Source organism: Anarhichas minor, unplaced genomic scaffold (assembly GCF_050575085.1).
Source record: "Anarhichas minor isolate MPS153535 unplaced genomic scaffold, ASM5057508v1 ptg000027l, whole genome shotgun sequence".
Taxonomy (NCBI): domain Eukaryota; kingdom Metazoa; phylum Chordata; class Actinopteri; order Perciformes; family Anarhichadidae; genus Anarhichas; species Anarhichas minor.
In genome coordinates this window covers 15,290,548-15,316,943 of record NW_027466473.1, presented here as the reverse complement: position 1 = coordinate 15,316,943, position 26,396 = coordinate 15,290,548, and the positions used below count along the sequence as shown (strand labels likewise).

Below are 26,396 nucleotides of genomic sequence, written 5' to 3'. Positions count from 1 at the left end.
AAGACAGAAAAACAATCCGTATGCATGCATTTATGTCATTTTTAAAGAAAATTAATATTTTTTTTAGTTTTCTGTCTAGAGAAGAGTAACATACCTGTCGTGTATGTTTCCTTTATCATCGCCGACAGTGACTGTCACATTTCTCACTTTGCTGATGTCAAAATGTGGGTCGTACTGGTGATAGTCAGGTGTGACCCAGCCCACCCACACGCCACTGGGCTCCTGCCCCGCAAACACTCTCACAGAATAATAGTACTGGTGAAGGAAGAAGGGAAATGGGAAATAAACATTTGTACAGTTTCAGGTGGATATGATTCAACACAGAAGTTAAAGTCATCACAGTACTGACAGACAAGTTCAATATGAAAAATACTGTAATATAGGCAACATTTTTTATATTGTATGTTAATTATTGTATCTACATTTAACAGTATAAGTACAAATGAGCAAAGTGTGCACAGAGTTTACATGGTTATGAATAGGAAAACCCTATAAATAAAAGCTTTAGTTATACTGTAGTGGTGTTGAGGATGATGTCGACATCATCCCGGTCATCTGGCACCACATCTTCCATTAAGCGGGGCATGGTGGGAACAACAGGTGGTTGATTTATTAAAGCAGCCTTCTTAGCCTTGAAAAGGAATCTGTAAATAACAGCAGCGATTACTCACTATATGAAAATGTAAACATATTATGCCTGCCTTTTCGCCCATACACCCCTTGTCAAGTCAAGTCACTCTACTATGTGCATGAATCTATACAAACCCTTTCTTCTTGCTTTTCTCAGTTGAGGCATCCTTCTCATTTTCTCCATTTTTAATGGCAGGGATCTCTTTCGGCACAGAGGGTTCTTTCTTGTCCTCTTCCTGCTCTTTGCGAGTAGCTGACTTCTTGAGTATTTCAAAGTCAGAGTCTGGGTCCACCTCTAACGCCTCATCCTCAGGGATTGTCAGGGCACGGGTAAGAAGGGTGGTCCCTGCTGGGACTTTGAAGGTCTCATGAAACTCAACTGGCATGCTGAGTCTGAAGAATAGCAAGTCTGTGTTGGCGTTCTGTGATCCAAATGTCTTGTGGGTCAGTTTGAGACAAGGGGCAGATTCCACTGTCCCATCAACACGGGACACCTAGAACATAAATGAAAGGGGGCCGGTGGTGATCTAGAAAATACTAACTTATTCATAATGGGAACAAAGAGATATCTCATCAAAACAAATAATGCACAGTACCTCCATGTGAGGATGATCAGTGGGCGCATTGATGAACTGGGGAAGGCTCTTGCTGAACCACATGGTAATGTCTCTTTTCATGTTGATAGCAAAGGGTTCAAATCCCTCCTGCAGGCCACAGATGGTAAAATAACGAAGACTGCTGACGTTCTGACCTAAGTTGATCCTGCTGATCTGGGACAGGCCCAGGCTGCACACAGGTATGAAGCCTAGGGATGTTAGATACATACATGATCATCAGAATCAGAAACACAAACCTGTGTTGTCTCTACCTGAGAACTTAATTTGCTATTAGCTGTTACTGTACTTACCCTCTCCAATCTCGATATCCTTAAAGGCCATCTCTGAGCCTGAGTCGCTGATCAACATTTCTCCGTTGAGTGTAAACATGATGTTCATCTCCGTGAGGTCGATCATACAACCCACCACATCACCAGATAGCCACTGTCGACCAAATGGCTCATTTCCCACGTGCCAACGTTGGGCCTAAAAAAAGAAAATTGCTTATTTTAGAGGTTAGTATTACAGAGACTTTGGACAACTTTAGACGCATGAGAAGTACGTCTCGCTCACACCTTGAAGCCATTGAAGACATATGCCAACTCATCTGCACCAAGTTCAGTGTCTGCACGAACACTGGGCCTGGCCCAGCCCACTCTCATCTCCCCGACTGTCACAGCCTCAAACTCAAAGTACCACTTCCCCTGTGTGACAGCATAAGATTTCTCTGCTCTGAACACTCTGATCTTATCACCAGTTGCTGGTCCATGCCCGCCTGCATAAACACAAGCACAGTGATTAAAAGAAAAGCTTGTAGTTTTGATAAAACACCTGTAACTTTACTAACGATTCTTGTAGGAATGCATGAAATAATAAAATATGCCATCCTGTTTGTAGATAGCAGTGCAAACTTACTGCTCTCCTGGTCAGGTGGTTCTATGTTGTAACCATATCCGATGAGAGTGCGAACAGCTGCGCAAACTGTGTCCCTGTTGGTTTTTTTCGTCTTTTCATCTAGCAGGTTGTAAGGAACCAGACGGGGATTTCGCTTGTTCAATATATCCTACGCAAGAAAATATTAAACATAAAAATGTAATGGAACAAAATTATGAAAAGAAATGTATGCAGCATGTACCCATCATATTGTCAACACTGACTTATTAACAACATTATAAAAACAATGGTGGTACCTGCACAATACTGTATGTCCAGCCCTGGCGAACCCGGTCTCTTGCCCACACATTGTGTCCATTTTCTGCCAGTCTCTCCACTAGAGTGTTCTGATTAGGAGTTAGCTTGACATAGTTGAGGTCCAGAGGGGCTGGCTTGTATCCGCTACTCTGCATGTAACTAACAAACAACAATTTTGTGATCAGAATGAGCCCCAAATATCTTTTACAAGGCCATTAACAGTACACATGATAAAATAGATCAATTTAACAAGATTTATCAGCATAAATTAATGTCTTGCAGCTCACGTTTTTGGGAGCTTGTTCTTTTTCAGATTCTCTTCGGCTTTCTCATCTCCCATTCCTACATGACAGCCTAGTGCCAGCAGAGTTCTTTGAAAAGAATTACACAAGGCGTTAGAAATACAATGAGACGAAAGCACAGTGCGGTTAGCTGAATGAGGGCACTGACTTACTTGAGTGTCTCTCCTGACATTGCTAAATTGTAGTTCTTCTCTGGTTCAGGCAGACTCTGGAAGTCTACCAGGCAGGGGTGCAGCTTCTTGTTGTCGTCACGAAACTTAACAATGATTTTTTTTTAATTAATAAAGTACAACGATTTTTTCAAGGGAAAGTTTTGTGTACACAGCAACATTTTCTATGGGAAACTCTGCAAACACTCACTGGTCCATAGGTCCACCCTTGTTCAATGCGAGTAACAGCCCATAACTCATGGCTATTTTCTGCAAGCTTCTCTCGAATGCGCTCCAAATGAGGAGGAAGTACAATCTGAAAGAATATTGAAATTCAGTGCAGAGGAAAAAAATGAGAATGAAAAAAAAGACTGGAATAGGATTTTTACCTGTATAGTGTCCACAGGGCCAGGAGTGAAGGCTGTATGTGAGAGGGACTGAGTTGGACCCAACAGGTTGCGAATGGCATCAAAATCATGCTTATACTCCTTGATGGGCTCGATCCGCAGACGGTCCCTTGGCAGTACTGCTTCATAGCATGGAGCATATCCTGGAGGTGGGAGGAACTTAAAATCTCCGTGACGCCCCCCGAGAAGAAACCGCAACCTTGAATTCAGAGTGGAAAATTGACATTAGTCATAAAAATGACACAATGGTACTGTACTTATTAAAGAATCCATTAATAATTCTTCATTTTATAATGCAAAATGCCCTACTTAACGCCTGCAGAGAAGCTGACAACAGGGAAGAACAAGCTGTCCAGGTTGAAGTTCTCAAACATGCCCTGAACAGGATGCCCATTGATACGGAAGGAAATACTGGGCACGCTCAGATCCAAACAACAGCTGACCACATCTTCTGCTGCCAGGAGGTGCTCATTGGGTGTGGCAACATGACGCGGAACACGTCCTGTGGAAATACAGAGAGAATTCATTTGTATTTTGTCAATGTGCATGAAATTATAAGGAGTTTATCTGAGTAACTTGTATGCATAATGTAGGAAAAAGTAGGCGACACTGGCACCACAGCACAATATCACAATAAAGAGAAAGATACAATTGAAAGAGTTTTAAATAACGGTAATACATGCATATGCTTGTAAATATGTTGTTCACATCCGAGCCAGGGATGGTGCCGGTGCTCAACAAATACTGAGTCATACCATGTTTACTTTACCTGACCAGAGGTGAAGCCCGTCGAAACCGTAGGAGTAGAGGTCATCCCCGACCCCGTTGGCCCCCCAGCCTTCCCCTCCACCAGGGTAAGGACTGTAGCCCTCCGTCAGAGCCCAACCCACACGCAGGTGATATGGCTGAGCTGTAAGGAACGGCTCCACTTGGTCCACCATCACCTCAAAATACCACTTCTTGTACTGAGTGGATCCTTCACAAGTTCCAAGGAAAATGTTGGGTCTCATGCTAAAGGAGATTTACAAAACAATGTGCAGATGTTGTGATAATTGGGCTTCAGCACAGAAGAAAGAGCATAAAGCTTTTTTAAGCATGTACCAAAGTGCTTTGACACACATTGACCCACCTGGTTACATAATTGATAATGTTGGTTTGAAGTAGGAGGTCACGACCTGGAAGCAGATTCTCTGTGATGAGATTCTGATTTGACCTCACCGCCACTCCATTACACACACACAGAGAGCAGAGCACATCCAAGACCTGCCAAAAAGGGGATATAGATTGTTCCAGTGCTGCTTTGTAGCTCAATATTTAATCTATTAAAGAATATATGAACTGCAATCAATCAATTAGGTTTGCTCAGCTAACAGCTAAGTAAATCGTGTTACACGTTCCTGACCTTGTGATTGCGCCCATGCTTATCCAGCAGAGAGATGATGGATTTGATGTGATTTTCCTGAATAATGTTCAGCACCTCTGGACTCTCAATCAGGACACAATACAACACCTCCAGGATTCCTGTCATAAAAATGTGACAATATATGCATAAATAAACTCTGGCAGTACATGACAGAAAAGCACAATACAATATAGCCTTGGACATAATAACAGGAACAAATAAAAAATATAACGCAATTGAATGCAACACACCAATCTATTCATAGTTGTTTGTTGCAAAAATATTATTAAATTGCATCATATCATCATTCACAGTTAATGTTAACATGATCAGTCTCGTACATTTTGGCTTTTGGAAAGACCAAACAACAAAAAATACAATGTTCATTGTAGTCACAGCATCTAAATGAGCTTCTATGTGTCTTAGATACCTGAAGATGCCTCCAAACGATCCAATTTACTGACCAGCCAGTCAAGGTTGTCACAGAACAGGGCACAGTTAGCACGATTGCCTCTGATCAAAGAGGCTTCACAAAGGAAGAGAAGCAGAAACAATTGTTAATGCATCACATTCACAAACAAGAAAGGTGGCTCGATATGAGGGGGGGGGGGGGGGGGGGGGGGAATAGTGAATGATCTAGAATCGACATGATTGCATAGAACAAATAACCAGATGGACATACCAAGCAATTCATACAGTAAATTGACTATCTCCTTCCATGACTCTGCGGCTTCCTCCCCAGCATACTCTGAGAAGTGAGCTGCTGTGTTGTAGACATTGAGGCGATCTACACAGTCCAGGACATGAGTAATCATTCCCTGTTAAAAACAATAAAAACATATAGAGAACTCAAATACAAATATTGAAAGGATATAAATCAACCAAACTAAATTTGAATCCAATGCCACTGTAAAACATTTTCATGAATAGTCATTCGTCAGTAGTTAGACCAACCTCTTCCTGGAAGAGGTTCTGTCTGTTCTTGAGGGAGCGAAGCTTGAACTGTTTGTCCTCGTGCTCCAGCTCCTCCTCGGGGGGTCGGAAGTAAAAAATGAGGTCCTGCAGGGAGAGCACCACTGTGTCCATAGGCAGAGATGTGGAGTTGGGAGATTTGTTTTTCCCACCCAGAGCATCTAAACCTCTGGAGACATTAAAAAGGACATGAGAATACCACAAAAAGCATAATATAACCTTTATAAAACATGGCTATTGGCAAAGATTTGAATAGACTGAAGTAGTGTACTTGATGAACTGGTTAAAGAGGCCTGATGTGCTGAAAATCATTCTGCCAGCTTGGGACTCTTCGGTCTGAGATCGAGCCACTGTGAGTGCATCATCCATGTGACCTTCTTTATGGAGTATGGCCTAAGAATTAAACACAGGCGCTCTTAAAACACAAGTATATACTCAACAACCAAACATACTGTACATACAGTACATGCTGACTTAATTCTGCTTTACCTTTCTCTTTAGAGGACCCAGGCGGGCAGATTTGGCATCAACAGCAGCATATGTGAGCCAGAGGCCAGTTGAAACATGCTGTACGAAGCACATGGACTCTCCATACTTAATCTCAGGCGTGCCCATGCCTTCCACATCTCGCTTTTGGATCAATTCGATTTTTTCCTGTGGTAAAAAAGAAAAAGTGTGTAAAAATCTACACACAACACAATGGAGTCTCAAACACTTAATTGATTTCTGGCTCAGGTGTCTTTGAATGACAATGACCTTTGAAATCCTGAAGCAGAAGGCTGACATCTTGGAATTTGCCTTCTCCGGGTCCACCAGCAGCAGTCCTTTCTCTTCATCCAGACAAAGGTATCGGCCTGTTGTTATGTGACGTATCCGGAAAGACTGGCCCCATTTAATGTGACCCCCGCTCCAACTACCAACGGGCACAAATGAATGAGTTTAAAGTCACTAACAATGAATGTGGTAACACACGTTTTTTTAATGCAAGGAATCAAGTTACTCACCCGATACGGAGTGGCTCAAGTCTCCATAAGGATCGAGCATGACTGCATACAGCCCCTCCTTCATAATGAGCAACTCTGAAAAAACAACAACATGCCAAACAATGGCGTGCTACACGTGTCAGGAAATTTAAGGTTGGAAAAATTCAAAAATGTTTTTGTTAATTTACAGTGGTTTCAGTTCATGCTATACATGAACACAATACATTATGACAATCAACTTGCAGAATCTTGAAACCGTGTTGAGATAGGTAGCACATCACAATGAACATTTGTCAGTTTTTCCATAGTTATATGGTGATACAGGTTGCAAGCATGGACCACTCTGGAAACCCCTTGCTGCTGAGAGACATTAACAAGCATTGTTGCCAAATCTAACCAAACAGAAAAAATATTAATTATATTTATTTGCATTTCATGCTAAGAATAAGGGGAGTTGTTTTTCATTGTTTGTCAGCCAAACTCAAGTCACAGGGGTGTAAGAGCTTTCAATAGAGTCCCCACACAAGAGGCGTGTTTTAAAATGTAGAGCACATACTGAAAAACATATGCTATGCTTTGGAAAATGGTTGAGAATGACATTAACATTTGGTGGCAAGTACAGCAATGAAATATTTTGGTCACCTGCGCTGGTCGTCCCCTTGTTCAGCTCCTGGGATTGCCAAACACTCGTCCATGTGACCATGGAACAGCCTGAGCACGTACCCTCCGGTCAGAAAACCTAGAGGAAAAGAGTGATATTGCTGAGAGAGTGGACAGGTTTATGGACAAAAGAGACTTTTTTTTAGTAACAATAAAATTACAGACCTTCAGCCAGCTCACATCCAGACATCACAGGGGTCATGGTCCACAGTGTTTGCATGAAAGAGGCATCTACCATCAAGTCTCCACTGGCGTAGGACAAATGCTGAAAAAAGTGCAGGTGGTTATATTGGTAGGATTTAGAGGAGACCCCGTATAGTCGACTACTCGATATAAGGAGCCTGGTTCGACTGCCAATCTCACCTGTAACTGTACAATGCAAGTAAATAAAATCATGGTTACCAGGTATCGCTCTGAAGAAACACTGACGAGAATGAGGTCATCTCCCACCCTGACCTTCTCGCCTTCAGACCTTTGCTTGGAGGCTGGATGGATGGTCCACCAGCAGGCCTCTCCTGTGATGGACAAATAGATTTAGAATGCAGAAATCGACATCGGCGTGTGTGCGACATAATGGACGGTAAAGTTCATACCCACCTGTGGAATCTTCCTGCAAACCCACATCAAAAGCCAATTTGTCTGTCAGTGAGCGCGAAGTAGTCAAACAGCACAAGTACTGCAGCACGAAGAGAGGGAGAACAACTTAGTGGCGTGAGATGACATGCACTCAAATTAATTTAGAGAATAATACTGTGAGGACAACTGCTGCTTATAGAGGACAGGACAGAGCACCATTAGCCATATACTTGATTGTAAATGGGCTCACCATCAAACTAATAAACATTGTTCACAAAAGAAATGTGCTCACCATGCTGCAGTGAGTGTGCTTCAGGAGGATGGCATGTCCATACAGCAGGGTGCGGTGACCCCCACCTTGTGACGACTGGGAGAAGGATGTAGAGGCAGGTAGATTTAGAGACAATCAAATGTACAAGGGATGACAGGAGGTCAGCGTATTCAAAGCTGCCCTTTGAAAACCCTTCAAGGAGACTACTTTGATTTGTTAATATCGAAATGACAGTAGGGCAAGTTTACAGACTCAGTGAGGAGGAATAAAAACCACATCCAAATCTTACAATTGTAGTGCAAGTGATATGAAACAAACTAAGTTATCTCAGAACAGCTGAGGCAAATGAGCAAAGCAAAAACGAAGTTGTATGATATGTCGCACGACGGCTGTGTGTATGATAACACTAATGAAGGTGTAAAAGGTAGCCCCAAAGCAGTTATGACGTTAACTCTGAGGCTAAAGCAGTGGACAGACATTCAGTGGCACAATGATAGAGTGAGAAAACATACCCATTTGTCCAAATCAACAGCCTAAGGTTGGCAGGTGGCAGAGTGAAGGAACAAGTGGCGTCAAGTCGGAAAAGAAACAAAGTGGGTTTTAGTTGTTGAATGAACAAGACATTGAATTTGTTTATTGTATCAGGGGCACATCCCATGGAAAAGCAGCACATTTTAATCAAACAGTACTGTTGTGTTTTACCTCATCCACAGAAGAGTTGGACAGCATTTCCTGTAATGCCCGCACAGAAAGGGACTGTTCCAAGATGAAGCAGCAGATAGCAAGGTCTGGAGGGATATTCTGAAACACAGGAAGCCAGTAAACCCTGTGATTAGTATGAATTAAAATTCTCAAAGAAAAAAAAAATCAGGCAGTTTCACTACCTGAGCATTGGAGGTGGTCTCCGGGAAACAAAGACGATTCCCAAATCCTTCGCATGACAGACACAGCTTGATCTGTTCCTTAAGAATAGATGCGGTGCACTGCAGCACCACCTGATCATCCTACAAAAACAAAAACAAAAGTCCAAAGTGACTGTGAATATTACAATTTTCAAAAGAAGAACTGCATATCTTCTAATGTATACAACTTTAATCTTAAAATAATACTACACCAATTTAGCAAAGCACTCCTATAACATTGTCAGACTTACAATTATTAGCTGAAAAGAGTATGAAAAATAGATGCAGCAGAACCAGAGACATTTTCTTTTGTTAAAGTTGTTTCTATTTTTGAATTGGGACAATGCACAAAAAACATCAACCTTATATAAAACAAGGACAGATTTAATTTCTTCAGCATATTGTTATTTTCCGTCCATTCGCTCTTTGTCCTTGCGTAAATCTGGCCCCTACATTACCCACAATGCAACTCAACTGCCGACAGCTCGGTTGGAGATTCGGGTGTTTGTTAGTAGCAGCTAATGTAGCGTCAAGCAGGGATGAGGAGCGAGATTTTGACTTTGTGCGGCTGCCCTTTGGAGCACAAAAGGCTCTTCACAGCTTTTTTTTTTTTACATACTTCACAGACTTTGATGTGTAAAAATGCCCCTTCAAATGCATCCTGTAGATCCCGGATTACATTATGCCGCTTACATATTAAACTTGCCTTCATGGCTCTGATAGGTCAAATCCATATGACGCAAACTGTACTATATTTGCACGGGGTTACATTACAAGTAAAACAAAATTAGAGGTGGCTACGCACCAAGGAAGCTGTTAACAAAGGAACACAGATAGCGTCGACGTCTGACTGTATCTCACCACATAAATAATTTAGTTTTGGCCACCAAACCTTTAATACGAGAGACGACATTGAGGCCTAAATAAATAACAGAAACTTGGCAATCCATAAATTATATAAGATGCAAAAACAGCTGTTTCTTTACACAGCTTTTCTTAACCTTCAGTTCTTTTTGTCCTGTTAATGTATTTCTCTGTGCCTGTCACCGGCCCAGCTCTAATCTCCCCACCTCGCTGGCTCCAAGACCCCAGCCACTCCCCCTCTGATCTCTATTTCAGGCCGCTGCACCTGCTGTTCACACACCCCCTTCTAGAAAGCAACAGATATTTAGGATTTGACTGCCAGAGAGCCCCACATTGGACAGATTTGGTATCGCAATTAGTCGGCTTGCTGAGGAGAGGAATATTCAAAGTTCACCTTATCTCAATCCTTCATGCGCAGATGTTTGTGTTTTATATTAGCAAATGTTTCTGGCTCATTCATACCCTTAATCAAGGCACAAGCTAGTAAATAACAATTGTCATTTTAGTAAAAATACAAGTTCAACATAGTTGTCAAATGTCGGTTTGTGTTAAACTATTATGCAAGTTAATGTAGTTTGTGCTTTATTGTTTCTGAAGCTGGAAACTGGAAACAAGAATTTGTATTTTGCCAGAGTAAAGATTTGTGAGCTTGTTGTACAGGGGAGTTGGTGCAGTCTGTTTCCTCTTCATCTATTTTACGTCCTGAATCCATGGACATCTCAAATATCTTACTTAACAATAACAATGAAATACCTAAACAGTAGACTTGAAAGTCAAGTTAGTAGTTTGCTAATAAATTTCAACAGTCATTATCCTGAAGCATGTGACAGCTGTTGATACCATACGGACAATTCCACAAAATATTAGCGACCCTACGACAAATTGACAATCCCACCATAGCATACGACAGGAGTAAGCATCGAGTTCCTATCACGTTCTGTTCTTATTAAGTTACTGTGTGGACAAGAATGTGTCTACAGGCAGACACACCAACAGACTGACTGACAGACTGAAAGACAGATGCAACATGACAACATGAGGCTGGCAGCTGCTCGAAGATTTGCCATGTAAGAACTATTGTAGAAATCTGACAAAATGTTTTTGAAACCATGCGTCTGATAACAAACATTTCTAGTACTACTTTAGCAGTGAAGTTCCCACATGGACTGAAGTAAGCAGGTGCTGAAATGGGCCAAGCTTTGAACCTGTTAATCCTCACACAGTATATATAGAACTCTGAGTTCAGGGTGAACAGCTTCAGACTGACAGTGACTTTATGACACATTGTTAACATATTTAACTTTAGCACTGTGTTACAAACCGTGAGACAATGGCAACTGAAAAACTGATTTATGTAGCTGCTAGATTAAATATGCAAAAGAGGACATTTGAATTTGATTGTGTTCATGCTCAACCAAATATTAAGTAAATGTCTCTAAGTTTAAGGAGCAAAAACACACTTCAGGATGCACAACGTATAATCAAGTGCCTACTAGTGTTAGTTATAATGCAGTCTATAGATAATCAGTGTCTAGAGTTACCAGGGTCTAGAGAAACTCAAGTGACACTATGTGAAACATCTACAATAGCTGAGTATCCAAATAGAGTGTGTTGGATACAGAAGACTGCTTGCAAGCCTACAATGCCCTTCTGTAGACTTTGGCACAGAGATCTTAACTGGGAATGAGATAGCTCAGCGATGAGTAATGCAACAAAAATAAACTGATTTCAACGAAATATCTTAAAACATGCACTGTGAGACCAATTAAGTAAAAAAATTCAAACTTCAATGTAACACTTCCAAATATACTGAAACCTCCTTATGCAGGATGTTTATATCAAAAATACATGTGACCAAAATCACTAATTTGGGTTGCATTAATACAAAGACATAGAAGAAATGTGTGGAATGACCCGATATGCCCATATTACATTTTGTTGTGGGACATCATACACAGTAAGTGATCAATTAGTGTTTACAAATAGTTACGTCTTCTAAACAGCAGAGAATGAGGACTCTGCAACAGATGACGTCCATCTGTACGTATTACATGATGTTTGGTCGAAGTTATCACCAATCAAACTATTTAGGTTTTGGACACTGCATCTGTCAAATGTCATTTTTTCTAAAAATGGTAGATGGAAATTGGTGGTTACTCCTTACGAGATAATGAACTAGTCTAGTTAACATGAATAATAAAGGAATACAACCCAGAATACTTAACTTATTCTTATTTTCATTCTCTCTAAAAGCAAACAACACACGGTGATACTCCATCGTCAGGTTGTTGAAGGACTTTGTTTCTTGGATTTTTTTGCTGAAACTTTACAACCGTATCAGCATTATTCTGTTGAAGATCTTAAGCCAGGACATAAACATCCACACACTCATCAAACTACTATAGTACAATTGAGTCCAGCACACTACCGTTCACTATTAATGAATTATTAGTTCAAGCATTTGTTATCGAATGAGTCTGGCTGCCTCCAATCTTGCTTTAGGATGGATCTGTTCAAATTTACAATCTAGACTCAACTGCCTATTAAATAAACTACTCATCAGAACTCATTCTTATTTTTTGAAATAAACATTTAATTATCATAATTGTCATCAAAGTAAATACTGTCCGTCAAAGTAAATTTGGTTGGTGTCAGTCAGTGTCCGAATGTCACAATACTTTCATGTAATTGTATCTAATTGCTTTTGCTAATCTAATATATGTTTACATATTAATTGTCACCTGGCACCAGCAGTGTTCTTCTTTAAGACAAAACAGAAATATATCAAGGACCTGTTGGGATATTATTAGATAACAATGCCGACACAACCAGCCACCTGTCCTTGTCAATCTATGCTCAGTCTGTGAAAAGAAAGTTACTCAACAAAGTAAATGTCTATGATCTATTAAGAAGCAGCAATTCATTACACAAATAGCTAATTATTGTACATAGTCGACTGATTATGTTTAGTAATAGTTTCGGAGAAGAGTCAGACAGCATCACTTACCGTACGCAGAAACTGAATCTCTTCCTCTCCATCTGCACCTTCTGCCATTTTCCCAAGGCATTAAAGGCAAAACCTTGAGAAAATGGGAAAATGTTTGTCCCTCAGTTCTGTAACTCCTGGTGCAAATTTGCCCACCACATAAGGCAAGACAATATTGGCCACGGTGTCTGAAGGGCAATGTGGGTCCTGTGCCTCTCTCTGGCTGTGGTATGAGGCAGAGGGATTGACTGTTCATTCCTGTTCATTACAGCATCATAAAGAGGTGGAGCAAGTTGTCAAAGCTGGACCAGTGATTCAAATGTTCCTGTTGTGGAATTTAGACCATTGTTTTGCACTATGTTGTTGCATTATAAACAAAGCAAGACATTGAATCTAAGTGAGAACTCTTATAATGCCATAACAATTGAAAAATGTGCCAAATAAAGATAACGATTTTATTAACATAATGAATAGAGTATGAAATGTATCATCTGCGACCTATTTAATTTGAGTCTTTTCATGAATCATCCATTATTCACGATTTTGCGGTACATGTGGGAGTATATACATAAAATTTACAATAAAGAATAAAAAACATAAATACATTAATTGATTAACAAGATAATGTTATGTTCGCTTATATAACTTCTGTTCACAGACAAAGGCTTATTTTATTTATTTATTTGTAATGTACAGTAGTATATATAGTAATTATCAATTTAGATGTATTATTAATATTTATATTTCAAATATATTGTCATCAAATAGTAATAAGACTAAACTAATAAATGAGATCCGCATATAATGCATGTGTGTATGTAACTAAGTGCTTTCTAAATTAAAAAGAGAAACTATGCTAACACTAACAATATGAATATTAGCGTTAATAAGTACAGAGTGCATGTTGTTAAAAAGTTATTACGTCTTGTATATAATTTTACAGTTTTGGAATTCAAATATATAATTTAGCTACATACTCATCAACTTCCTGTAGGGGGCAGCAGAACGCACGAGGTGAGCAGCGCAGCCGTGTTTATTATCCGATTTCTGTAGAAGAAGAAAACGGTACGTCGGTGAAACAGTTCCCCCTTCATTTCCAAAACAAGAAAGCAGTGTCAGGTGAGCGCTGTGAGCAGTTTTTAATCAGCAGTATCAACTATATTATGTCGAATAGTAACAGTATGTGTCCGTTATGGACGTTATAACTTGCTCTGTTGATAACGTAACGCTAGCTGGTGCGCTACGTTACTGTACGAAGCGGCTAATGTGTTAACATTGGTGAATGCTTTGCTAATGTTTATGTCGTTTGTAGCACTTCTATGCGAAGAGGCGTAAAGCTCGCTACAGAGGAGAAGAATGGATGCCCTCGCCCACATGCTCACAGACCCTCTTGATGTAAAAGAAGAAAACGATGAGCAAATCACAGAGGAGTGCATGCTGGGTAACTGTAGATTGAACCTGCCAGAGGACCTACTTGAGGACGTGAGTTATCTGGTCATGAAATGCTGCTCTGTCCTGCCTTTGTACGATTGCTCACAGTGCAGATTCTGCATTAATTGTCGCTTTTGTTTTCATTAGCCTGACATTTTCTTCTCCGTGATGAGTGCAAACACCTGGAGTGAAGTACTGTCAGACTCCCAGAGACAGCACCTCCGTCAGTTTCTGCCCCAGTTTCCTGACAACAACGTTGCGGAGCAAGACGGCGCCATCGGGGACCTTTTCAACAACAGAAACTTCACCTTCGGAAATCCCCTTCATCTTGCACAGAAACAATTCAGAGGTGATTCCCTAGCTATCCACTTATTTACCCACCAACACATAACTATACCCCACGAGTGGGTTCTTTTAAGCATTTTCTGATCATGACTCTCATTATACATCAACCCAGATGGTTACTTCAATCCTGAGGTGGTCAAGTACAGACAACTGTGTGCCAGGTCCCAGAGAAAGAGACAGCTGTACTCCCTTCAGCAGTATTACCACAGACTTCTGAAGCACATCCTTGTCTCCAGAAAGGTATTTTTTTGTGAAAGCTTAAAGTACAATCCACACCGCCTCCTGCCATTAGTCTTAATGTTGTCTTATTTTTGTAGGAGCTGCTGGAGTTTGCGGTCCACAGTGGTCTGGACTTTCCACCTAAAAGGAAGTTACCGACCAAGACTCAGGCTGAAATGAGGGAGCCACGAGTGAGAAGAAGACTGAGCCGCATATTGAAGGAGGTCAAAACTGAGTGTGGCGACAGCAATGCTTCATCTGATGATGACGGTCAGTCGGTTCTTTCATTACTATCACTGCCGATAACTTCACTGTTCTCCAGTAAAGAACTTATGAACACTAATAAGAGTCTTATTGTTTAATGCTTGTAGACATATCATTATGGGCTCCAGCACCTCAGTCACCTTCCTCTCCGACACCCACCGTCTCGCTCAGAGTTCTTCCCAGCCTCTCCACCCAAGACATGAAGACTACTGGTCAGGGCTTTCTGCCGTATCAAGTTGATGTTACTCAAATGTGTGAGCGTGGTGAATACGATGTTAAAAAGACATTTCATTTCTTTCACAGAAGGAATAGAACTAGGGGAGCAGGATTTGAAAGCCATGCTGCATAACCATCGGGAGAAGAGGAAGCGACAGCCAGTAAGTGGTGTCACAGATATGGTTTAGTCTTGATTTGCATAATATGTAATTAATGAGTGATTTATTCAGGATCATCCAGACTTGATGACCTCTGACATCCACCTCGGAGACATACTTTCACGAGCGAATATTGGTCGGAAGGGGGCTATGTGTGAGTAAAATAATTAAATCTTGTTGATAAATCTTAAGGAAAAGTCTTTGTTTCATGACAGATAGTTGAAATGTTTCTTCCCCTCTTTTTTTTCTTGCAGCATTTTTTGATCCGTCTCTGCCTAAGAAGAAGATCAAAGACGAGAGAAGGAAGAAGAAAATGAGGACAATAAAAGTGGAATCTGAGGATCCCTGTGAAATTCTTGCACCATCAGACACCCCGTCAGCACCAACGGCGAGCATCATCAACTCCCTGCCAGACACCCCGTCTACTCCACTGGCCAACATCAAGGAAGAGTGAGTTTAGCGCTACACAAGTGTATGTATACCTTGTATATGCATATAACCATTGAGTCTCCTGTTCTCAAAAACTACTCAGAATTGTGGAGGAGTGTCCGAGCAGCCCGGTTCCAGTTGAGGAAATAGCCATCAGTTTCTTCAGCTTGCTGGAGAGCGTCTTAAGGGCAGAACACTTAACAAGCACTTCACTGGTATGCACTCATTGCAGACTCTCACACACACATATTATAAAAACAATGATCACAGCTCTGGCTGCGTGTTGTAAAACGCCTACGTTGTGATCTCACAGCTGGAGGAGAAAGTTCAAATGTGGCAGTCCTCTCCAGCCAGCTCCCTCAATGTGTGGTTCTCCTCCGTCCTGTGTTGGTCCGACTTGGTTCTTCAAGCCCTGCAGTTTCTTGCAGGAGAGACTAAAGGTATGAAGCAGTGGTCACAGGACACTCGCACTGAAACGGTCAGGCGTTGTTTTCCACCCACTGTTACTCATGTATGGTGTGTTTGCTAATCAGATGGAATGATGGCCCTCCCCAGTGGATTTTCTCCATTTGTGGAGTTTGCTGACGACTCTCAGCAGTGGAGGTGGATCGGTAAGAGGGATCCGTTTTTTTTTTACATCCCAGATTGATGCAGTGCTTGCTGTTCAGACTGATTTGTATTCTTGAGGATAAAAGTCAATTATTTATTTTAGGCCCCACTCAGGATACAGAGAAGGATCTCAGTGCACTCTGTCAGCTGTGGCTGGACTCCAAAGACTTTGTTATCAAGGTAGTACAGTTATTATATCACAAACACATTTCACATGCTATGCCACTGTGTTTGTGGTTACAGAATGTTTTGTTTTTTTGTCTTTCACAGACAGAAAATGAGGACATGCTAGAGATGACTTCTCCCACACCAAGAGTGTAAGATTCACCGCGTTTTTATTGTAAAAAATTCACTAATTAATTAGTTGATCGACCAGTAATTAATTGATTTTTATTTGTGTTGCTTGTAGGACAACGCATGCCTTTTAAAATTAATTTAATTTGGTGTATTTAAGATAGAAAATTGTTCATTTTCACAATCAAAAAATGTGTTATCAATAAATATAAGAGTTATTCGTAGCCTGACTTTAACATAATAAAGTAGTTTTAGTTGTTGAAGCTAACAGTGTAATATCTCTAACCGAGCAGCTCAACTGATTATGTGGTGCGGCCCAGCACTGGAGATGAGAGACAAGTGTTTCAAATCCAGGTTTGTTTGTGCTGCTGGATTTTTTTTTTAATCTCATTTACAACATTTTTGCCTTATTTTGCCTGGACATGAACTCTCTAAGCCAACAAAATGTTTCATTTTTTATTTTATTTTTAGGAGCAGCAGCGATACAACCAGCCACATAAAGCCTTCACCTTCAGGATGCACGGCTTTGAGTCTGTGGTGGGGCCGGTTAAAGGAGTGTTTGATAAGGAGATGTCTCTCAACAAAGCCAGGGAGCACACGTTGCTCCGCTCAGACCGACCACCATATGTGACCATTCTCTCTCTGGGTTAGGCCTTCTCTTTTACTCTCTATCGTCAGGCTTTATCGAGTGTGTACGATTCTGACTTCTCCCCTCTTACTTCCGCAGTGCGCGATGCAGCAGCCAGGTTACCAAATGGAGAAGGAACAAGGGCAGAGATCTGTGAACTGTTGAAAGACTCTCAGTTTCTTGCTCCGGATGTCACCAGTGCACAGGTAAGATATGCATTCTTTTGGTGTCATTCAGCTAACTCTTGCAGAGTGACTTGTGTGTGCCGTACATTGGCCTGCAGCCTTTAAGTTATTGCCTTCTTTGCCATTTAGGTGAACACCGTTGTCAGCGGTGCCCTGGATAGACTTCACTATGAGAAAGACCCCTGTGTGAAGTATGACATCGGCCGCAAGCTCTGGATTTACCTGCACCGCAGTCGCAGTCAAGAGGAGTTTGGTGAGAATCCATGTGCTTTATTTTAGGGTTTAGCTGTCCACCTTTGTAGTTGGTTCAGTACGTGTAAAGACCTCTAATCATGCACTTGTTTGAGTGGAGGCAGCCAATAAGGAGCCATTTGTCTAGTTTGATGAGCCGACTATTGTCTGAAAAGAAGATGTACGCAATTTATTTTAACCCTCACAGTATATGCTCCCAGTCTTCAAGATCACAGTGATATGGAGAATGTTTTTTTCTTTCATCCAGAGAGGATCCACCAGGCTCAAGCTGCTGCTGCAAAGGCAAGAAAAGCCCTGCAGCAAAAGCCTAAACCTGCATCTAAGCCTGTGAGTCCACTGCCTCCATTTTACTGCAGAATAAAAGCGACGCGTAGCTGCACACAGCCGTGTTTTCAGGGTCTGAGAGCAACATGTTTGTTACGAATCTCCTGTTTATGTTTTAGAAGTCGGGAAGTAAAGACGGAGGCAGTAAAACCCCGGGATGTCTGGAGGCGGGACAGGATACAATCTCCAATCCCATGTCTCCGACCCCTACAACACCCACCCCGATCCCACCTGGAACCCCTAAGTCCCCCTTACCCTGCACAGCCACCACGCCATCGAAGACCGGAGTCCCTGATACAATCAAAACCAGCACAGGGTCAGTGTGACACAATTCAGTTTGTACTATACATACACCCATTTTCATCTGTGTGACTTGAAATGGAACCGTCTCCTCTCTTGCCCCTTCTCGCTCTCTTCCAGAGTTCTTCTTGTGTCCCCTCCCTCGTTGCCCCAGCTGGGAACCATCTTACCCACCAGTCAGGCTTGTCCGCCGGTTTCTCAGCCAGTCACATCCCAACACACGGCTCGCATAGTGAGTCACCTGGCGGCGGGCTCCCTCCCTCAGGTACGGGTCGTTTCTGCTCATCCGGGTCTGGGTTCTTCGGCAGGAAGTCAGCAGGCCACACTGGTCCATCAGACGCCTCACCAGATCAGGATGCCGGTGTCGATGGCAGCCAAGGGCCTTTCACAGGTAATCAAATAACGAGCTGCGTTTGTTGTTTTGCATATTGCAAATATATATGATTCATTCGTCGTGTGTTTATTGTGTGTTTTCATTAGGCAGTGGTTTCTGTGCCTCTGAGGAGTCAGTCTGCCAGTAGTCCAGTCCAGGTGCCAACCACCCTGTCTGTGTCCGCTGTAGCTGTGGCCAAACCTCATGCCAGATCACCTGCTAGCCCAGCGAACAACCCTGCTTCCCCTGCAATGCTGCAAGGAGTCGCCGGCCCAAGTATCAAACAGGTACCTGCTGCCTTTACTGGTTTCAACTAAAATAGTCTGCAGGTTATGGAGCTGACCGAAACAGAAACTCCATATCCTTAAATAAGTAATGACATTTGCCACGTTAATAACCGCAAGATGTGTCTTTTGGTCTTCTTTAAAGGTGTCCATCACAAGCCAGTTGGGAATGAAGACTGCAGGAGGAGGAGGAGGAATTCCAATCACGGCTACAAACCTGCGCATCCAGGGTAAAGATGTGCTTCGTCTTCCATCGTCCTCCATCACCACGGACGCCAAGGGACAGACGGTGCTGCGGATCACCCCAGACATGATGGCAACTCTTGCCAAATCCCCAGTTGCAACCGTCAAACTCACGCCCGACTTTCTGGGTTCCGGCGGCGGCAAGACCATATCAGCCACTCTCCACATGACGCCGCCCCACTCTTCACCTTCCTCTGCCGGTGCTACATCCTGCACGGGGGAAGTGCAGACCACTAAAGCGGGCTCCGTCGCTTCTAGCTTGTTGAAGGCGGCAGGGGACACGGCCATACGACTGATGCCCACGCTGGCGGTGACTATGGCTGACCAAAAATCGAGGACCTTCTCCAGCGTGTCCTCCCCCGACAAGAGTGGCGCCACCATTCGGATAATGCCGGGACTCGGTGTTATTCCACAGAAACAAGGTCAGACCATCACGGTGACGACCACCACCGGCAGTAAACCGCTCACAGCGTCGACATGTGCTAATGTCATGACCATGGCTGCCAGCGTCGTGGCCGGTGCCAAGGGGATTACGGTGACTCCTGGAGTCTCGTGCTCCACTCTGACGCTAGGAACAGCTACAGCCACTGTGCGGCAGGTCCCTGCTACTGTGGTCACCACTCAAACGGTAAGATAGTTATTCTGTTAATGTTCAGATTGTGAAGAAATTTGCGAGGGTTTTATGGTGCATCATTCCCATCGTATGGGGTAAATAGTTTAATTTGATTCCCGCTATTGTACACCAGAAATCCTCATATTTTATTCTTCATATTTTTAGACTCACTTGAACAGGTGTGTAGCACTTAGGATGCCATTCAGTCAACCATTTTTAGGACCTACATGTAAGAAGTATGGTGGCCTCTAGGGGCCACTGTTTCACTTTGTTTCTTCATGTTTCTTAAATACCAAGCTGATAAACAGCAATCTAATACATTAAAGTATATGTTATAATACTAAACACACATCTCTTGTATTACAGACAATTTAAATAACATTGCACAAACAAATATATTGTTTTATTACAATGATGGACCATATATATATTCAGTTCTGAAAGTCACATGTCTCGGGAACAATCCTCTTTATTTTGACACCACTGTAGGGGAAGTTACCGACCAGGATAACTGTGCCCCTCTCTGTCCTGAACCAACCACTGAAGAGCAAGAGTGTTGTGACCTCACCATTAGTGAAAGGAAGTCTGAACGCAAAGTAAGTTATTTATTTATATTTTCTTCTCTACAGCTGTGAGTCGGGCTGGTAGATTGACATGTTTTTGTCCCATTTCCTTTCTCCTCTGAGCAGTATCAGCAGTCTGGGCCGGAACATCATCCTGACCACCATGCCCGCCGGCACGAAGCTGATCGCAGGGAACAAGCCGGTCAGCTTTGTCACAGCACAGCAGTTCCAGCAGCTTCAGCAGCAAGGACAGGCCACGCAGGTTAGCCGCTCACATCCCACTTGTTTTAGTTAGAGACACACGGAGCATCGCAAGGCGTGACTATCCGTCTTTCTTCCTTTTTATTAGGTTCGCATCCAGACGGTCCAGGCGCAGCAGCTCCAGCAGCACATGGCGTCAGGCTCCCCGAAATCTGTTTCCACAGTCGTCGTCACAACGGCACCTTCGCCCAAATGTGCCCCCGATCCCCCAACTGCACCTCAACAGTGATCGGCAGTCGGCAGTGAATCGAGGTCCGCTGTACAGTATGTGTTCGGTACTTCGTGTTCTCGAGCCTTTTCAGGATATTTTGACTTGTTTCTACTCTCCCACGTGTATCTGTGACATGTGTTATTACAGCGTGTGACATGAAAATCAGTCTTCTCAGTAAGTGCTATGGGCTTGTGTTCAGATTGACAGAAAGATACCGATATCACCAGTATGTGGAAGAGTGTCATTAATCTCTTGAATTATATTCTCCACATTGTTATAGACAAGATATAAAACAATCTACGGCTCACCAGGCTGTTTCCATTCTGTTGTTTTTCAGTAATTAACAAACTTTCAGAAGCCCAGTTGCCCTGTTAATATTTCACCTGAATAGTCTCAGTTTATTAATTCATATTAAACAAAATAAATCTATAACTGTCAATAAGATGTTTGCTCTGTCACTTCTTTAAATGTTTGATGTAATGCAATATTAGCAAATGTGAAACAAGTGGACTTAAGTCTGTCTGATTCATTTTAATGTTGTGACTTGCTGATTTTTGTTTTAATACATTATTTGTTCTCTTCTTCTGTGTCGTACTTTATTTGATAGCAGGCCATACACTGGAGCCACGCATTTAGGTTTATATTGTGTTTTTGAAATACTTAAACAGACCATAATATCAAATCATATTTAAATCGCTTAAAAAAAATCGAAAGTACTTTGTACAAACTGCAGACTTGGTCTTCAAAGAACCATAAACATGCAGTCACTCTTCTTCCGACTCTTCGAGCAAAGCCTTGTGGGAGCTTGATTTGGAGGATGTGATTCTCATTCCAATCTCTATGTCCTGTCCTCTTCCTGAGAATCGCTTCACTGTGCTGTTGGAACAAGACAACAAAGGCTTCAGCTAATGCATGAACAACATAAAGATGACACATCTACAGCAGAGTTTACTGTTGTTGCTGACATGTTCATTTCAAGTGTTCCTACAAGAAGTCTCTTGCAGGGAAAGACAAATTTCAAACATGTACTCCAAGAAAACTGAAACTAAGTCCTCAGTTTTGACCACGAATGGTGCTGCAGAGCCCTTTTTAATCTTTTGTGTGCATGTCATGTTGTACCAGCGTGTGTACAAGCAAGCACAGTAATGTACAATACGAGAGTAATGCGATACACATTTCTGCTGGCTGCCGAGGGCGGTAAAAACAATAGTAACGCACCACCGACAAAGAAGAACCCGATGTTCACAATACAGGTTTCAAAACAAGCAAATATCCGTAAGGCCTAGCAACTATTTGAAACAAGTCATTGGCCGTGTTAAGCCGGCTGCTCACTGTGGTGACATGTTGAATGTAAACAAAGCCTTGTTGACTATATAAACTTCAACGTACCTTTTTAAAATGCAGGTTCAGAGATCAGAATAAAACTCTAAAGGTCCCACTATTCTCTGTTCAAAGAAAGCTTTTACTAAAAGTCCTAATGCCGTTGAAGAAATCCTCTTCTGTTCCAATTTCTCAATCTTAAATATGTTGATAAACAGTACAAGAATACAGGAAAAGCACCCAGAAGGCCTACACCAGAGGTCCCCCAACTAGATTTATTTATCGATTTGACGTTTGTTCGTTCATGTTTTTACTTTTCAAATACATAAAACTGACAAATAAGTTTCCTTGCACCAGGAAGGAGGTTGATGTAGCACATGTACTCACAAATGATTTTCTTTTTATTAAATCACCAGCAGCAGTCCAGCAAGAGCTTGTCCTTAATGTGACTTCAATGTGCTTTTGCAGCTGGCTGGTGGCTCGGAGGACGTATTGTAAAGGCAGCGGGTATAGCCCGGTCCATCCTTTGTTAAGGCTGATTGTCTCTGCGTTACCGTGAGACACACGAGCTTGCTTTGCTGCTGCATTCCAACAATGGTTGGACATGCTGCTGTTTACTTGCACTTGAAACCAATCCAAGCCACAATGTTATTCTGAAAGCTAAAGTGAAACTAGTGAGATCAACCCTTCTGAACCAAGATATTGTGATCACCATCAGTTTCTCTGCACATTAAGTCATAAGAACACAACATACAGAGTAAAGTGTTTGACATTTACTGCTCTGTCATGTAAGTATCGTGAAAGTGGATAAAGTACACCGCATGAATTCACTTGTACTTCATTTAGTTGCTTCCAAATGCTTATTATGATGTTCACTCTGTTCTGCTGAAACCTTTAGCTACGGCACATTCAGTAACTACTGATTTGAGCTATAAAGGGTGAAATACTTACAACCAAACCACCGAGGAGATGCAGGCGACTAAGAGCAGGGCCACGGCTAAATGCCAGCAGAAGCACATTGTGACGAACATGATGTTGTTGTGCTGTGTCAGGTCCCATTCCGGGCCACGCGGTGGGTAAAGTACAAATCCAATCTGAAATGATAAACAGTGTGATGAAGGAGACAACTACCTGTGATGTTCAGCAAAATATTCTTGTGAATTTTACTGCTGCTCACAAAAACTGTGTTTGTAAAGGAAATTTTACAAACTGTAAATCGAAAGCTTAAGAAAACAATGTTCATGGGCACGTTCAAACTGTTCCACACAATACGGCGTTCTCAGCTCCTCATTATGCTAATCACCTGGTAGAACCAGGAGCCCTGCAGGATGAACAGGCATGCCCTGAACAGCTCCAAAATAATGTTGTCTCTTATGAACACCTCCAGCATGGTGCTGGCCGATCCGCTGAACACGGCAACGAGCAGCAGGGAGTGGATGTGAGCGTCCAGAGGGGGCCGATTGTGCACGTGGTAGTAGAACAGAAACCCTGGATGATTGTCAAATAGAAAAAAAAGAAAAGCTCAAATACACACCAGGGGAACATAGTTGGGATGTGAAGGAAACATGCTGAACTCAAACTTGACTTGCCTTCAACAAACAGAGCCAAGGAGAGAGCGAGGCGGTCCACACCAGCTGGCACCAGTTTGGATGCAGTACTGGCAACCAGAGCTATTCCAGAGATCCCAAAGAACAGATACATCGTGCCATGCTGCCAGTTCATCAGCTTGACCCATGACTTGTTCTCCGTGTCGTAGAGGTGGGCGTGCGGCCCATCCACCACAAACTGTTCAACCATAATACCTGGAACGGGACAACATCGGGCAAATGAGATGAGGGAAGAACAGGTTTAGGGAGTTTGCAGTGTGCAGAGGATCGAGAGGAAAAACTGACCAACGAATGAAGCAAAGATTTGACATCCTCCCTCCGTGTAGTCCAGTCTTCGAAATGAAGGCGACATAATGCGTCGTCCTTTAGGCTGACTTGTCCTCCAGTAGTGTTGCAGAATGTGTTTCACGGTTAGCCAACAGCCTAAGAGCAGGAAAAAAGAGCCAGGAATGGCATGTCCTCCAAAGTTTGCCATTGTTAGGCCTGAAAACGTAAGAAAAACAACTTAGTAGTAAATACGATGCATTTGATGGAAACACATGGAAACACAATGATTACTATGTAGCTCAATGCTCTATTTCCTTTGAACCGAGTCATCGTCGAGGTCAAAGTACGAGCTTGTGGCATTATTTTATGAGCCATGTAATGATTACAAGCAATAAAGTGCTGTAACGAAGGAACTAAACAGCAGCTCACAATGAGATACCTCAAACTCGGGACGGTAGATTGCTTCAACATAAAGGGCTTTTGCAAAATAAATGTCATATAGTTTCCGAACCAATTGCTGAATACGGCGTAAAAGCATCCCTTGTAATATGAGAGTGAGGTGGAGTTAGTTTTGAGCTAAAACATCAGCCTGGTTGAATACTAGTATGTAGTATTGTATTCATGTCACTAAATCCCGAGAAGCAATGTACCATTCAATGGAAATGAGGAAACATGGGTGACTTGGTACTTTAGTATATTATCAGGGTATAGGTTCATAGAATATAGCCTTTGATCCAGACGAGAGCCGCTCATTTGTCTTGCAAAAATGAAATTGAAATCGTACAGAGCTGTTTGGTGAATGAATCGGTTGGCTATCTGTCAAGGTTTTTTTTTAAAGCACGAAAGCTATTTGTATCTCATTTTTGTCAATATTGGTCACATTCTACGAAAGTGTTACAGATAAAATGTGAAAAGCTGAGCAATGTGCTTTCAACATAGTGTTGCTACTGACCTATTCTTTAAAATGAGACATATTCCTGCAGCATAGTCACTCTTCAGGTGGCACGTTAGGGCTCTGGTCGTGAATAGATGGGCCTCCTGCGAGGACATTTTTGTTTTCGTTAACTTTCTCGTTCTTTTTGTCGTGCGATGTGTTTGTGTGTTTCTTACATAAGGCCCATTGCTTTTAAAGGTGACTGTAACATCTTGTTGTCAGTGGGGTGTGTTTAGCATAGTCAGCTGTTAGACAAGTTTTTCTTGAGCAGCCCTGTTTGACTTCATTGTTTTTGTTTCCTTCTTTCTCACCCAATAGATTGAGATAGATTAGACTGTAAAAACAACCTTAACTATAATATCATCTCTACATAGTTTCTGCTCATCAAGAACATTCTGTCGTTAGCTGTCACTGAACAGCCCCTGTACAGATACTCAATGTGAAAATGAGCCTTTTCCTATCACACTTAAAAAAGATAATAACAGATTGTACATACCTTATTCTCTGCTGCTAATTCCCAACGGCTTCAGAAAGGCTTTGCTAATCAGTAAATCCTAGCAGCTGTTAGAGTGGCCGCACTCTGTACGGTCTGTGTAAACTCTGCATACCTAATGTCGGCACCTGTATTGACATCATCACATAGCCCCGCCCATCATTTGCATAGGTTTCTGTGACCAAGGGACGTCCTCATGGGAGACATGAGGACATTCAGATGGAAAACAATACCTGACTTAAAGATCACGTTGTATATTTGGTATAAAAAGAAAAAAAATCTTCAGCACACGTCCATGTCAAGTTATTGAATGTAGAGTATGTTTTTCATGCTGTTAAAATATGATGCAGAGCAAACTGTGTGCAACTTTATTTTGCCTTTTATCTTGAAATGAGTCAGTCTTCAACAGAAAAGCCAAAATGAGAACTCAACCGTTGAGTTAATAATATATAAACTCTGTGTGCAGAAGGAGAGGCAGCAGTGCCGGCCCGTCTCAATGAACTTTGCACCCACTTTTGATAAATCTTTATTGTCGTCATTGTCTTGGTCAAATGATCATTCCTCAGGTAAAGTTAGTCACCAAAGAGCTACTGTAATTACAAAAAAATGATTCTATAAAATGAACGTTTTCTCGTTGTTTGTCATTACAGCTGAAATTAAAATAGCTAAGACATTTATCTTT

The 26,396-nt window shown here is 42.0% G+C and overlaps 3 protein-coding genes across 4 annotated transcripts in view; 1 reads left to right on the top strand and 2 right to left on the bottom strand.

Annotated features, from left to right (window-relative positions):
* LOC142959946 (ryanodine receptor 1-like) overlaps nucleotides 1-12,960 on the bottom strand; it is a 46,142-nt gene extending 33,182 nt beyond the window's left edge. Inside the window, exons 1-31 of the mRNA XM_076101467.1 lie at nucleotides 12,913-12,960; nucleotides 9,024-9,143; nucleotides 8,842-8,940; nucleotides 8,161-8,235; nucleotides 7,890-7,968; nucleotides 7,695-7,807; nucleotides 7,458-7,557; nucleotides 7,275-7,371; nucleotides 6,654-6,728; nucleotides 6,406-6,562; nucleotides 6,139-6,303; nucleotides 5,921-6,042; nucleotides 5,632-5,818; nucleotides 5,360-5,495; nucleotides 5,108-5,203; nucleotides 4,678-4,796; nucleotides 4,405-4,538; nucleotides 4,045-4,286; nucleotides 3,585-3,777; nucleotides 3,258-3,474; nucleotides 3,080-3,184; nucleotides 2,872-2,975; nucleotides 2,705-2,788; nucleotides 2,417-2,576; nucleotides 2,142-2,289; nucleotides 1,802-2,001; nucleotides 1,538-1,712; nucleotides 1,227-1,435; nucleotides 766-1,124; nucleotides 515-644; nucleotides 95-255 (exon numbers count right to left, since the gene is read on the bottom strand). Coding sequence (XP_075957582.1) covers nucleotides 95-255; nucleotides 515-644; nucleotides 766-1,124; nucleotides 1,227-1,435; nucleotides 1,538-1,712; nucleotides 1,802-2,001; nucleotides 2,142-2,289; nucleotides 2,417-2,576; nucleotides 2,705-2,788; nucleotides 2,872-2,975; nucleotides 3,080-3,184; nucleotides 3,258-3,474; nucleotides 3,585-3,777; nucleotides 4,045-4,286; nucleotides 4,405-4,538; nucleotides 4,678-4,796; nucleotides 5,108-5,203; nucleotides 5,360-5,495; nucleotides 5,632-5,818; nucleotides 5,921-6,042; nucleotides 6,139-6,303; nucleotides 6,406-6,562; nucleotides 6,654-6,728; nucleotides 7,275-7,371; nucleotides 7,458-7,557; nucleotides 7,695-7,807; nucleotides 7,890-7,968; nucleotides 8,161-8,235; nucleotides 8,842-8,940; nucleotides 9,024-9,143; nucleotides 12,913-12,960 — 4,409 coding nt within the window. The remainder of the gene's footprint in view (nucleotides 1-94; nucleotides 256-514; nucleotides 645-765; nucleotides 1,125-1,226; nucleotides 1,436-1,537; nucleotides 1,713-1,801; nucleotides 2,002-2,141; nucleotides 2,290-2,416; nucleotides 2,577-2,704; nucleotides 2,789-2,871; nucleotides 2,976-3,079; nucleotides 3,185-3,257; nucleotides 3,475-3,584; nucleotides 3,778-4,044; nucleotides 4,287-4,404; nucleotides 4,539-4,677; nucleotides 4,797-5,107; nucleotides 5,204-5,359; nucleotides 5,496-5,631; nucleotides 5,819-5,920; nucleotides 6,043-6,138; nucleotides 6,304-6,405; nucleotides 6,563-6,653; nucleotides 6,729-7,274; nucleotides 7,372-7,457; nucleotides 7,558-7,694; nucleotides 7,808-7,889; nucleotides 7,969-8,160; nucleotides 8,236-8,841; nucleotides 8,941-9,023; nucleotides 9,144-12,912) is intronic.
* A 999-nt stretch (nucleotides 12,961-13,959) lies between these two features.
* On the top strand, nucleotides 13,960-21,675 carry nfrkb (nuclear factor related to kappaB binding protein). 2 transcript variants are annotated; one of them, XM_076101657.1, is made up of 26 exons: nucleotides 13,960-14,010; nucleotides 14,204-14,373; nucleotides 14,470-14,671; nucleotides 14,780-14,907; nucleotides 14,985-15,156; nucleotides 15,258-15,362; nucleotides 15,457-15,527; nucleotides 15,597-15,678; nucleotides 15,779-15,974; nucleotides 16,057-16,168; nucleotides 16,267-16,393; nucleotides 16,487-16,564; nucleotides 16,666-16,742; nucleotides 16,833-16,879; nucleotides 17,150-17,210; nucleotides 17,328-17,502; nucleotides 17,584-17,690; nucleotides 17,799-17,922; nucleotides 18,169-18,248; nucleotides 18,365-18,561; nucleotides 18,666-18,936; nucleotides 19,026-19,205; nucleotides 19,348-20,073; nucleotides 20,548-20,654; nucleotides 20,748-20,883; nucleotides 20,971-21,675. In XM_076101657.1, the coding sequence occupies exons 2-26, from the start codon at nucleotides 14,248-14,250 to the stop codon at nucleotides 21,109-21,111; spliced, it is 3,828 nt and encodes a 1,275-aa protein (XP_075957772.1). In that variant the 5' UTR covers nucleotides 13,960-14,010; nucleotides 14,204-14,247; the 3' UTR covers nucleotides 21,112-21,675. The 2 variants fall into 2 exon arrangements, with proteins under 2 accessions (XP_075957772.1, XP_075957771.1); XM_076101656.1 differs by having other exon boundaries at nucleotides 15,454-15,527.
* A 182-nt stretch (nucleotides 21,676-21,857) lies between these two features.
* On the bottom strand, nucleotides 21,858-24,495 carry tmem45b (transmembrane protein 45B). The gene is made up of 5 exons (XM_076102706.1): nucleotides 24,306-24,495; nucleotides 24,003-24,215; nucleotides 23,717-23,901; nucleotides 23,365-23,507; nucleotides 21,858-21,969 (listed from the first exon to the last, which is right to left on the bottom strand). The coding sequence occupies exons 1-5, from the start codon at nucleotides 24,493-24,495 to the stop codon at nucleotides 21,858-21,860; spliced, it is 843 nt and encodes a 280-aa protein (XP_075958821.1).
* Nucleotides 24,496-26,396: the final 1,901 nt, after the last annotated feature.

Excerpts from the sequence above, each read along its gene's own strand:
- nfrkb (XM_076101656.1), top strand. The coding sequence starts at position 14,248 with ATGGATGCCCTCGCCCACATGCTCACAGACCCTCTTGATGTAAAAGAA. Across the intron at positions 15,528-15,596 it reads AGAAGAGGAAGCGACAGCCA|GATCATCCAGACTTGATGAC; the intron begins GTAAGTGGTGTC and ends TGATTTATTCAG. Across the intron at positions 20,074-20,547 it reads CTGTGGTCACCACTCAAACG|GGGAAGTTACCGACCAGGAT; the intron begins GTAAGATAGTTA and ends ACACCACTGTAG.
- tmem45b (XM_076102706.1), bottom strand. The coding sequence starts at position 24,495 with ATGGCAAACTTTGGAGGACATGCCATTCCTGGCTCTTTTTTCCTGCTC. Across the intron at positions 23,902-24,002 it reads CTTGGCTCTGTTTGTTGAAG|GGTTTCTGTTCTACTACCAC; the intron begins GCAAGTCAAGTT and ends ACAATCATCCAG. Across the intron at positions 23,508-23,716 it reads AGGGCTCCTGGTTCTACCAG|ATTGGATTTGTACTTTACCC; the intron begins GTGATTAGCATA and ends TTATCATTTCAG.